The 12,549-nt window shown below is 35.5% G+C and overlaps 1 protein-coding gene across 1 annotated transcript in view; it reads right to left on the minus strand.

The window, feature by feature from the left end:
* Nucleotides 1–902: 902 nt before the first annotated feature.
* LOC139674848 (sodium channel protein type 1 subunit alpha-like) overlaps nucleotides 903–12,549 on the minus strand; it is a 96,554-nt gene continuing 84,907 nt past the window's right edge. The window contains 5 exon segments of the mRNA XM_071561698.1: nucleotides 903–4,133; nucleotides 4,497–4,767; nucleotides 5,126–5,230; nucleotides 6,907–7,044; nucleotides 7,379–7,432. Coding sequence (XP_071417799.1) covers nucleotides 2,965–4,133; nucleotides 4,497–4,767; nucleotides 5,126–5,230; nucleotides 6,907–7,044; nucleotides 7,379–7,432 — 1,737 coding nt within the window. The 3' untranslated portion in view covers nucleotides 903–2,964.

Genomic DNA, 12,549 nt, shown 5'->3' on the forward strand with positions numbered 1-12,549 from the left:
TACTTATGATTTTCTATCGAAGCCTTAGACTTTAAGAACATTCTACAGAAGAAACATTTCCCTTCCTCAAAAGATTTTTGATGAATTTCAGGGAAAATGCTATGAAATTATATTTCTGCATTAGCAACTGAGGAAGCTTATAGAACTACAATTGCTCAGAAACTGGTTTTATAATAAGTTCAGTGTTTGCCTCTCAGTATTTTCATTGTAAGTTGTAGGGGAATGCGATATAAAATTATGTCAACATGTGAAATTAATATTTCCAGAAATTCACTGAAGCCATTGCTAAAGAACAACCAACAGGCCCACTTTCCAGCAGCATTTGCATTTTTCCACATCCGTATCCACAATTTATTGCTTCTAGGAACATGGTGCTTCCAGAGAGATTCTTAAAATTCCTGAGGAAAAGACCAATGATTATTCATCCCAATTCTGTTTCACCTTTCTCAGAAATTCACTTGAATATGAGATGTTCTGTAACCTGTTTGTGAACAGTAACCATAAAGAATAAACTGGTTCTTCATCCAGGGTGGGGAATGTCATGTATCTAGTACTATTTTCAGTCCTCATTTTCTCTTTGTGAATTCTTGAATGCTCAGTTCTCATCTCTGTAAATGCTCTGAGCCTCCTGGGACACTCTCAGCAGAGCTCTGGTACCCCACTGCATGGGGCTGCTCAAGTGAAGTCACTCAGGGCAGAACTATTGCTCCATGCAGGATCATCATGCTCACTGTCTAAGATACACTGAATTAGAAATTCCAGTTGGTGACTAACAAGCAAGTCTTAAGGATTTCCTTATGTGGAAGAACCATATAGCTGGCTGTTTCCAGTACCTTCTCATCCTGTGGTTTTAGAAGCATACTTTTTAATAATAATGACAAATAATAAAGAGAAAAGGAATATACAATAAAAAATGTAATCTTTATTATTTTGACGCATTAATAATGTTCTTTAGCATCAGTTAGGGTAATAGTAGCATTTTCCTGCATGCAGTTCACTAATACAGAGTTAGTCAGTAATTTTAATAAAAGTAATCTATATTTAATTTTCCTGTGTAAGAAACATAAAATGTCCTGATGTGTTGGATTATACAATTTTGCTACTTTCTCTTTGTGAAAAAATATTGTTGACCCTAGATAACATTTAGAACTGTTCTATTGCAGCATGAATAAAAAGAAATCTGTGAGTAAATATGAGAAAAGATTAAGGATTCTGTGAAGGAAAGGTTGTATCTGAAAACTTATGATGCAGGCACTGCTTAGACATTCAATTTGAACTTTAGACCATTTCCCAACTGCAAAAAACCTTAGATTTTTAGAAGCAAAATATGAACTTCACAGAAAGTATTGACATGTTTGCAAATATTGTAAAAAATAAGAACCTGCAGCTATCCATTCACTCAGTTATACCTTGTTTTCTGAAGTACTTCTGTGAAAAAGTGCTATGGACAGAAAGTAACAAAAATGGTGTGACATCAACCTGAAGATAAAATTCAGTTCTTATTTTATGTACATAATGCTGAAAAATAAAATAAAATGATTTTTACAGTATTTATATTTGCTTATAAAATACTAACATTATTTTCAACAGGTTTAGTAGTTTTCAACATGTCTGTACAGTTTGGATATACACTATATGCTTTTCACTGAAAATTCAAAAATGTAAAACAAATAAAGCTCCTAAATAGCTGCAAAATATTGCTTAATGGTATGGAGGAATGAGGTCCTGTTGAGTAGTTTATTTCACTTAGCTCTGATGTATGGCTTCCCACGTTTAAGAATCCTGGACAGTCAAAGGAACAGCATAGGCAATATAAACATGCATTGATTGCATCCAAACTATCTATAATGGTAGATAATACCTAATTTTACCTGTTGAACGCTTGCACACTACACCTATTGTGGTACATATTTGATGCAATAAATGTGCTAAAGTCATTATCTGTTTGCTCAAACATGCACCACAGGTTAAAAATTACTATTTACATAGCAAGGGCTTTTCATTAACGTGTACAACATCAACCTTACTGAGAGCTGAAGATGGCTAAACAATACTGCAGGATAAAGCAGAACAACGGGCTCTTTTTGTTCAATTTGGAGGGCTGAGGCAGATTCATTTAGTATTTGTATGCAGAAAGACATTTGACAAAGACAAAATCTGTGACTCCGGACCTAGGAAGAAGTTTGCATCTTCTGAAACTTAATGGTCTGTGCAAAAAAAAAAAACCCTCTCTACTATTCTTGTCGGGGACTCCACAGGCATACCAAGACTTGTTCGGACATGAGACAACATGAATACGTTAATTAAGCACCTCAAAATCTGTTACTCCTTTCCAGAAACACTGTGCTAAAAAAATCTGTTCTTTGTGACTTAATGTTACTTTCATGCATGATCTATAAGTGCAGCATGCCTTCATGCAAATAATTTCTGTGTGTATATCAGTTGTATAATAGAACATCTGGCCCTTGTACCTGTAAAGGTGTACTTAATCCCCTTCCCCAACAGAAGCCCCATTTACAAAAATAGTCACATATAATAAACAACATATGAATAAAAACAAGATGAATCCACCAACACAGATTTTGTAAAAATATGAAGTGTGTGGCAGTTGAAATGCAAACAGTGGATACAGTTACCATATTGTTTTATGCTAAACACACAAATACTTGGTCTTGCACCCCTTTAACTGGTCCCTACAGTCTGTGTAGCCATTCTTTCTCTCCTCTTCAGCAGTGTCAGCTGGTAGTGAGAACAGTAACCTCCTGTCAAGGTTGTTTCCTATTATCACAGTAACAGTCACTGACAAGGGGTCACTGTCTTTTAATAGGCACTGACCTTTGATATACAGTATATTCGTAAAAATTGTCAGTTTGGCATAGACCTCCTTTAGGAGTCCTGTTGACACAAACACATGATCCTTACAGGCTATGAACTATTTTGCACATATATGATTTTATTTTGCTTTTATTTCTGACTGTCTTTATCTTCCTTTTCATGCTTTTCTTTGACTGGCCTCATTACACGATCATAAGAAGGTGGACAAACTGCTGTTGATGCGGTTATATCAGTTTTCTCTGTAAATGAGTTTTCATTTAACTTGTCAATAAGGATTTCATCTTTCATACCCTGACCAGTCCCTCCTTCAGTTTTGTTTTTGTTATAGATAAAGGAAGCTTGTTTTACTGTTCGTTTTAAAAGGTGGCGTCTGTAAGCACGCTGGATAATAACAGCAGATACTTCCTCCTGTTTTCTTTTTAATGTAGTCGTAATTGGTTCATAGGAAGCTTTAGAAGGATTGGATGCCATAAACCGATCTTCCATCTGTATTCTGAGGGCATCCATCTCCCCACTCTCCCCCAAAACACGCTTGGTGAAAGCAAACAGGATGTCAAGGCAGTGAATTCTGTCACCGCTCACCATGGGCAGATCCATTGCAATGAGCTGCACTTTATTTGGTTTGGGTAAATGAAGGGGAGGGTCAAGTGCTGCTGCAAAATCAGACAATTTCTCAAATTCCATGAATTGTGTTGCATCAGGATCAAATTTCTCCCAGACTTCATAGAACATCTCAAAGTCATCCTCACTCAAGGGTTCAGCACTTTCTTCAGTGGCAACACCAAAGTTCTCCAAAATCACAGCAATGTACATGTTCACCACTACCAGAAAGGAGATGATAATGTAGCTGACAAAGAAGAAAATCCCAACAGAAGGGTTGCCACAGTCACCTTTCACAGAGCTCCCTGGATGAGCCTTATTAGGGTCACAGTCGGGCTCCCCACTGTTCAGGATTGGGGCGAGCAAACCGTCCCAGCCGGCAGACGTGGTGATCTGAAACAAGCAGATCATGCTGTTGCCAAACGTTTCAAAGTTGAACATGTCATCAATCCCAGCTTCCCTCTTAACGTAGGCAAAGTTGGACATGCCAAATATGGCATAGATGAACATGACCAGGAAGAGCAGCAGACCAATGTTGAACAGAGCAGGAAGGGACATCATCAAAGCAAAAAGCAGAGTGCGGATTCCCTTGGCGCCTTTGATGAGGCGCAGGATTCGACCGATTCTGGCAAGTCGGATGACTCTGAATAGTGTGGGGGATACAAAGTACTTCTCAATCATCTCAGCTAAGAACATTCCTAAAAAAAGAAAAAAAGAAAAGAAGAAAGTCAATTATCTCTTCATCTCCATATCACAATAGGAATTTAGAAAAATATTTTTAAAATTGGCAGTTCTGTGTAGCAATCAAAGATACTCCGTAGATTCCACTTGTACAGTTTCTGTTATAGCAGTTACACTTAATCGTTGCAGGTGCAATATATGTTGAATGATTATAACAGTTGTGATGGTTGATTTAGCTAAATTATGAGATAAAATGAAAGTTGAATGACCTGGTTGATAAATTTTGCAAAGGCAAAAGCTAATCATATAAACTCTGTTCAAGTAAAAGTTTACCTCATATTCATTTTACTTTCTTTTTTTGTTTAATAAACAAGACGTACCTACTATAGAGAGAATCACAACCACAAAATCAAAAATGTTCCAGCCTATAGTGAAGTAGTAATGGCGAAGTGAAATTAATTTTAGGACACATTCTCCAGTGAAAAGGACAATGAACACCAGGTTTATCCAGTATAAAATATTTTCCATTTCTTCACTCTGGTCGTCTGTTTCTACCATCATGGTAACCATGTTAAGACAAATAAGAATCATGATGCTGATGTCAAATACTTGCTGTGTCACAAAATCGAAGACCATGCCTTGGAATTTATTCTGAGGAAGAAAGAAAAGAAGAAACATCCAATACAAACAGCAAATGTTTTTCTTTTCCTGTTAGAAGAAAGTAGAAAAACACATGCAATACGACCTATGAGATTTCAATAAAAATGTAACTAATGATCTTAAGTAGAGTACTCAAATACAACAGTTTAGTTCAGCCTCCTTTGTTGCATAGTCATACATAAATTGGTTGTAAAGGGAAAAACTAATTTTCCTCATGTTTTTATTTTCCATTTCTGCTGGCTAATACACAGTTAATGATAATTTTCACATGGGCATATTTCTGCTCTCTTTGTATCAGTAAAAACTCTTTGTAAACAGCTATTGGTCTGACATGTATAAATAATTTTACCCCTGGTCTTGGTATAGGTTTTTGTGGTTTTTTGGATCCCAGCTTTTTCATCGCATTGTAGTATTTCTTCTGCTCTTCTGTCATAAATATGTCTTGACCTCCAAAGTAAAAACATGAAATCAAAACTGGTTATAATCACATTCATATGCAGTGCAGAAAAAACTCTTAGAGAAATAACAATTGACTGTTTGATTGAGTGATTTAATGAAAATCAAGAATACTGAATTGAGAATAATCTCTTGGGTAGCAAATGTGGCTGTCTGCAGTATAAGCAGGTAGTCTAGAAGTTGTGTGGACATCTAGGACTGCATCTCACAAAAACAAAGAGCAATACAACATTTCTCTACAATTACTTTCCTTGATCTCCAAGAAATAATTTTCAGTACCTCTTCTATATGAAGAGAGACAGAAAATAATATTTGAGAGAAGCTCAGATAGTCTGGACTGCTCAGTACTGTGACTTCTGAACTGCGATTTTAGTGAAACAAAGGAAGCAAACAAAGTCAGATTTTCAGTACACGAATGTGTTAGGGCATTAGGTATGCCTTGTTTAGCAATCATAAAATTAACATTGGGACTCAAAGTCTTCAAGGTTTTTTAGAAGATGGATTATCAGACTTTGGAGAAACATAACTAGAGATTGAAGCACTCTTGATACTATTAAGAGCAAAATGCTGTCTTTTGAGTCTTTTATCATGATTAGGTTCCTTGTTCAATGAAGTTCTGTTTAGCAAAAGCCTGAACTGGCCTTTGTAGTCTGACAACAATGATAAAGACAGAATTACAGGACTTTCATGGCAACCTAACCAAATTCAATAATAACTTTCTTTTAGAGACAGCTTGAATAAAAACCTATGAGACTTTCATACCTCTTGAAGAAAATTTTTCCTGGACAAGAGATACTTGCAAACATCTAATTCCAGGAATGTCAATGCACACATAGGACTGGATACAGCCCTTTGTGGATGAGTGTGTGGTAAGCTTGAAGACTGCGTGGACCATAAGCCGGACAGATTCCCTGACCATATATCTCTAGGTCTCTACCATGTACAGGTTCCAAAAATCTTACTTAGCATCTCTCATTATTAACATAAACCCAAAGAAAGTGATGCAGTCCAGTATAGAAAAAGTAAACTGGTAATTCATAGCTGCTTTTGTCCTTTAGCTTTCATTATTTTATCTGGTTACAGAAAATAATTTTAAAGATGAGCATCTATATATATTCAGACCATCTATACCAATGACATTATCCACATCTGCTGTGCGAAACAATAGTTACAAACCATTTTTGCTCTGTATAGTTTCTGATTGTTCAGTGCCACAAAATAGAACTTGCATACTGGGGATCATTAAAACAGCACCTGTAGTGGTTATTAAAACAGCACCTGTGGCTGTGTGTTGAAATTATGCCTTGTGTTTCATAACCATAGTTTTGTGTGCTGATAGAATAACTACAAATCAAGAAGAAAAAAAAATCAAGAAATTCTGAGTGCTTTAATGTAGGGACCCAAGTCAGGAGTTTGATCATGAAGTTTAGGCATGGACAAGCAGATGACTTGAGGAAGGCTAAACTGGACATAGATAACAGAAGGATCTGTCCCATTCGCTACAATGAAAAATCTTATGATGTTAATGCATACTACAGGTATGATTTTATGCCCTAACACACTTCAAGCTTTTTCAGTTTCAACCAAACCATAGGTCTACTTTCTATATATCATGCACCTGCAAAAATGTAATATTGTAGAATATCTTTAGAAGGGAAATGTAACAATACTTATCTTCTTTTTTTGCTGATTGAAGTTATCAATAATGACACCAATGAACAAGTTCAGGGTGAAGAAAGACCCAAAAATAATAAAGATGACAAAATACAAATACATATACAGGTTGTCTTCATACTTGGGTTGCTGTAATACCTAAGGGGGAAAAGAAATGAAATATAATTCCTAAGATTTCATGTGAAAATTTCAACTGAACAATTGGCAACCTTGGACAAAATGTCTCCCATATTTTGTGTTTGGATAATACTCCTATGACATTTATCAATATATTTTGTCCATTCCATTCATTGCTGAGAGCATCTGGCAGTTTGTATTCATTATTCCACATTTTATTACCACAGAATCTCATACTAATCAATTTAATTTTCTTCATTCTGTTGTATGGATATTAACTGCTTATGTAAAATGCATAAATACACACTTGCTGATAGACCTCAAGAAAAAAAAGATAATATTTTGCATTACTTACATCTCTTGAGTCAATAGCTGCATACATAATATCCATCCAGCCTTTAAATGTAGCCTGTAAACGGTACACACCTGTTTAAGCACAGAGCTTGAAGACAACTCATTTAATAATTTCCAGCAACTCAGTACAGCACCAGGAATAATTAGCATAACATTGGATTTCAAAGAATTTTGTCTCTTGGCTTTCTACAGAGCTGCTCGTCAGATATACTGCTGTGTATCCCACTACTTTGTCTCTATATGAAAATTTAAGCAGTAAACATAATTAACTTATTTCTTATTTCTAATTAATTATCAAAAATTACAGAAGGCGGTATCATTTTAGTTCACAAAATCATGTCAACTGCAAAGGCTGAGAAGTAGCCTCATGCAACTCAGTTACCACCAATGAACACTGATATCTAGTTCCTCCCTCTCAAATCAGAAAGGTGCAATAAAAGGGAACCAAAAATTTGATCAGCTCAAAAAAGTTATTTTCCTATCAATCAGAATTTACATTTTTCTCTACTTTGAAAGATTATACCTAATTTAATACTTCTACTTTAAATATATTGTATTGTGCTTTACAGAGGCTAGATCTCTCAGATACATTCTGAGATTAACTGGTAAGAATGTTTTATGTGCATTGAATACTTAATTTGTCTCATAGATAACAGCATTTAGTGAAATTTTATAGCTATTTCTTCTGCCCCAAATCTGTAAGTTTTTATATTTGACAGTGAAATGTAGATTGCTTAATCTGAGACTCTAAACAGAAAGTAATTTACTTTGTTGTAGCAATTACTTTTCTTTTAACTAGGCAACATCTCAAGGAGAAATCACTCAAGCTTTAATCCAGTTGTGTCCAAAATAAAGCAAAAAGTAGACAGTCCTCTGTCATTTAATCCTCATAATTTTGCTAATCAAGACTGCAGGTCATTAGTTCCTTCATATTCCTTGCCATAGAGACCAGTTGCAGAATAGAATCAGGAACGGAACACTCTTCATCCATGGTTATTGCTGCATCAGCATCTTCTTGAGGTTTAGTTCCAGTGGAAGTTTCAAAAAGCCTTTGCTTATGCAGCACACAGAGCAGTTTGGCATTCTACTGAAGTGAACTTAAAATGAGAAGAAATTATTCTCATAAAGGAAAAGAGGTCTCTTACACTTTTGAAACAGTGGAATACTGAAAAAAGCATAATTATGTTTTGATGCAAATCCAATATGCATCAACTTTCACATCTTGGGGTCAAGACAGCAAACATGAAGTTCAGGCAACTAACAGTACAATGGTGAACTTAAGGTGTAGTATCAGAGTACTAATAAATCAAGACTAAATCTGAAAAAAAGTAGAAGTCTCAACTGAAGAATTTGAAGTCCTTGTGGAATACTTGGACTTCAAGGGATTAGAAGTAGATATAATTACTAATATATGTTTAACTTTGTCTCAAAGGCTTTTAATAGTGAACACTCCACAACATTATAAAACAGATTTCTTTCAGCACTTGCTTTTATTGTTTCTTAACACCTGCATCCTTCTGTTCCTTTTAAGACTGTCTCTTGTCATAGTCATTACATATCTGGAGAACAGTATTAATCACCTTCATGCAGCATCTTTTATTTGCAAACTGATTGTTGCTGCCTTTCTTCATTAGGCAGTTCCTTCAATCTTCCCACATAGATCTTGTTCTTCAGAACTCTGGTCACTCTCATTACTTTCCTCTGAGCTCTCTTACAGTAGTTCATCTATGGAAATGACTAAACAGGGTCTTGGCCTTTCCTCTAGTGAGATCTAAGTAGGGCAGGATGATTACTTCAGGCCTTGCTACTTTTGTTTTTGCTTTGGTACACTATTTGCATTTTTTTAATGTCATAACTTGAAATCAGCACTTCAACCTGAAATACTAAATGCAAGTAATGGGTATACTTTTATATGAGAAAGATGATGCAAATGATGAAGTGGCACTTTTGCAAAGTCTATGCAGTTGCCTCAGATTCAGACACATGATGATCTTTACCTATCATCCTCCAGGAAAAATTAAATTATTATTGGGGTTTTAAAAAATTTATTAGTGTAACCTAGACTACCGTGAATGAAAAAAAATAGACCAATTTTAAAATATGAAGCTTCACCATGATCAATAAAGTACTGAAGTATAAACAGAGAGTACCTTTCAGCTAGTACTAGAAAACTGAAGAACTGAGTTGTATTAGTATTGTTGCTGTTAAAAAAAAAAAAATTGAAAAGAGTGTGGGTGTGGAAAAACAGAAATATAACACATTACTACCTTTTGTTTTACACAGTCAGTTTCATAAAACTGTTAGATTAAAATTATTGAAGGAATTAAGAGAGAGTCAAGGCATCACATTTAGTGATAGTGTGTTATTTCTACTGCAGATGTTTAGGCCTGCTTATATTTATCTGCAATATGTTTTCTTCATCAGAAAGAAGGTATCCTTTGAGTATTTGTGCATATTGAATAGAAAGTAACACAGAAAATGACCAGGAGATCAAATTATTAGTTTCCTTTTTGCATATTACCATATAAAATATATTGCATATTTTTAGTGACAACACATTACGAGTAATTAATTGATTTCAAAGATTACAGCAGTATAACAGAAATCAGCCTCTGTTCCAAATGTTTTCTTTCCCCCAAGGAAATGTCAGTGACACATTCAAATGCAAATTCAAATGCAGTTAGAAAAAAAAATAGAACAAAAATCCCCCTTCTCCTTTACTGTCGGTAAAAATACATAGATTCTTTTCCCCCTGATAAATAATTTCTAATGAAGTTGTAAGTCATGCTGGAGTTCCCCACTCAATTTCTTTACCAGATATAACCACTAGGAAGATTCACATTCCCTTTTGGAGATACAATAGCGTCTTGCTTTTAAAACATTGACCTGCTGGAACTTTGAAGGTATCCTAAACTTCTAGCCCTAGAATTCAACTTCTGATTTTTTCTCCCTACACTTTACAAGATGTATTTTCTTACTGCTATTAGTAACTGAAGTATAACATAATATTGTGCTTGGAGGCCCACTGGTTTGCCACATTTTCTCCTGGTAACCAGGGTGTATGCTTGTTGGCAGGATAAAAGCGGGCCCCTGAGAGATTTACTTACCAAAGAATCCAAACACTAGGCTCAGGTTAAAAGGCATAAGGCCATAAAATTATCAGGGCAGATGCCACATCTCTTTGTGTACACCAACCTCTTCCTCTTCACTCACTGATGCATGACAATTGTGAAAGGAATTTCTCCAGCAGATCTGTTTCTGCTTTGATGCTTCTCTTTAGGGACAGAGAAATACTCAAGCAAGATCAGAGCAAGAAATGAAAAAAGAAGCTTGAAGATCCACAGAAACCCACATGATCTATGCTGCATCATAGAAGAAAAAAATTCTTACAGAGAGAATGTGTATTTATATGACTGATGGCATAAATATTTATACTCCAAATCCTGTAAGAATTCTGGAAAATAGCCTGATCAATAAAGTCCATAAAACTTGAACAATGGCATATACTGTTAGCCTGTAGTTTTGGGCAGTAAGAACTGTACCATTGCTATAAGACTAAGGATTTATAATACTGAAGATTTTGCACACATACCTGTCTCCCAAAAGAAAAAAACCCCAAACTAATGCCAACCAAAATTAGCTTGTGTGCTTTTCTTAGGCCACTCATTCCAGAAATTCATTTGCTATGACTGCCAAGTAAACTCAAGAAAGAGCTTTTCAGAGAGTTCTTTTTGCTTAAAAAGCTACTATGACATATTTCTAATTTTTGATCCCAGAATATTTTTCTGAAATAAACCCACTACTTTTGAACACTTGTGTGAAATGCCTATGTTTCTTTTCCATATAACTCTTAAAAAAAGGAAGCGTTTTCTGTGACGAACAGACACATATACTACCAGAAACATTTGAAAAAAAAGTTGTTCACAGGACTCATGTCTTTCCAAGAACTTTTAAGTCCTCCGTGCCTGGGTTTGGAGGTTTTTTGACTTGTTTTCATTTTGATTTTTTTGTAATGAAAATGGTACTAGTTCCAGTAATATTCACTCAAGGTAGTGATACAGAAAGTAAACAGTTATGGTTCCTGTAACCCAGAGAAGCTGAAAGGATTCACAACATTCTTTAGCTGATGCAAAGGGCACGAATCAGAGGGCAGAAATGGAGAATGGCAATAATCTTGGAGAACTGGAAGAAGGTTTCTGTAGTTAGGTTCTAGATGCCTGAAAACAGGGCCCTTGTGTCAGTCATTCATGCATTGACACTTAGCATGGAGATCGTCGTTAGGAACATGACTTTGAGCTCTATGGGGTTATTTTCTCAGGTCCATCACAACCTAACAAAAGGCTGTGCCTGAGGCTATTAGGTGGAGAACCAAATTACTTCAATAGAGTCTTCAAGTAATCATTAAGATGTTTTCAAAAGGCCATTAATGTTCACATTAGGTGCACAAAATCATACCCATTTGCAACCAAGCTTTTATAATCAGATTTTTCAGGCTCAATATCTTATTTTAGGCCAAATACTAAAGTTTCAATAGCTTTGTCTTTGTTTCTGACATAGTAATGGATACCTCTAATTGTGTAATACCTTAGTATTTAGTCATCTTTACTATTGCTACAATCTGCTTAGGAAGGGTAGGGAAATAGAGGGCTGTGACAACTATTCATTCCTCATGTTTATTTTGGACACAGTAGCTTTGCAGTCCTGTTCTAGAGTCTCATCCAATGTACTTTATATATCAAATAGAAAATCACCTTATAACTGTCTTCTTTGATTGAGAAAGAAATATAAGACTCTGGAACACTTATGAATTGTGTTCTTGAAGGTGAAAAAACATAGATTCTGCACATTTTAACACATTAACTGAAAATCAAGCTGATTCTTTTCCTTCTTTGCCCTAGAGCTCTTATCATTCCATAGCAGCAAGATCATTACTAGTGGTTTACTTACCAAACCTTAAAAGATGCAGGACCAAGTGTCTGTTTTGTGCAATGACAGAACTGCCTCCTTTTTTCCAGTATGTCAAACGAAAAAACCTTTCATGCTTTCACAGGCATTTTAGCAATACATGGACAATCCACTCACACAGAAAGTCCCCTCTATCATGAAGGAAGCCTTTCATATTGGCACTAAATCTCTATATTGCAGATACTGCAAAAACAACGGGCTTGTCCT

The sequence above is a fragment of the Pithys albifrons genome, chromosome 8, assembly GCF_047495875.1.
Source record: "Pithys albifrons albifrons isolate INPA30051 chromosome 8, PitAlb_v1, whole genome shotgun sequence".
Lineage (NCBI taxonomy): Eukaryota > Metazoa > Chordata > Aves > Passeriformes > Thamnophilidae > Pithys > Pithys albifrons.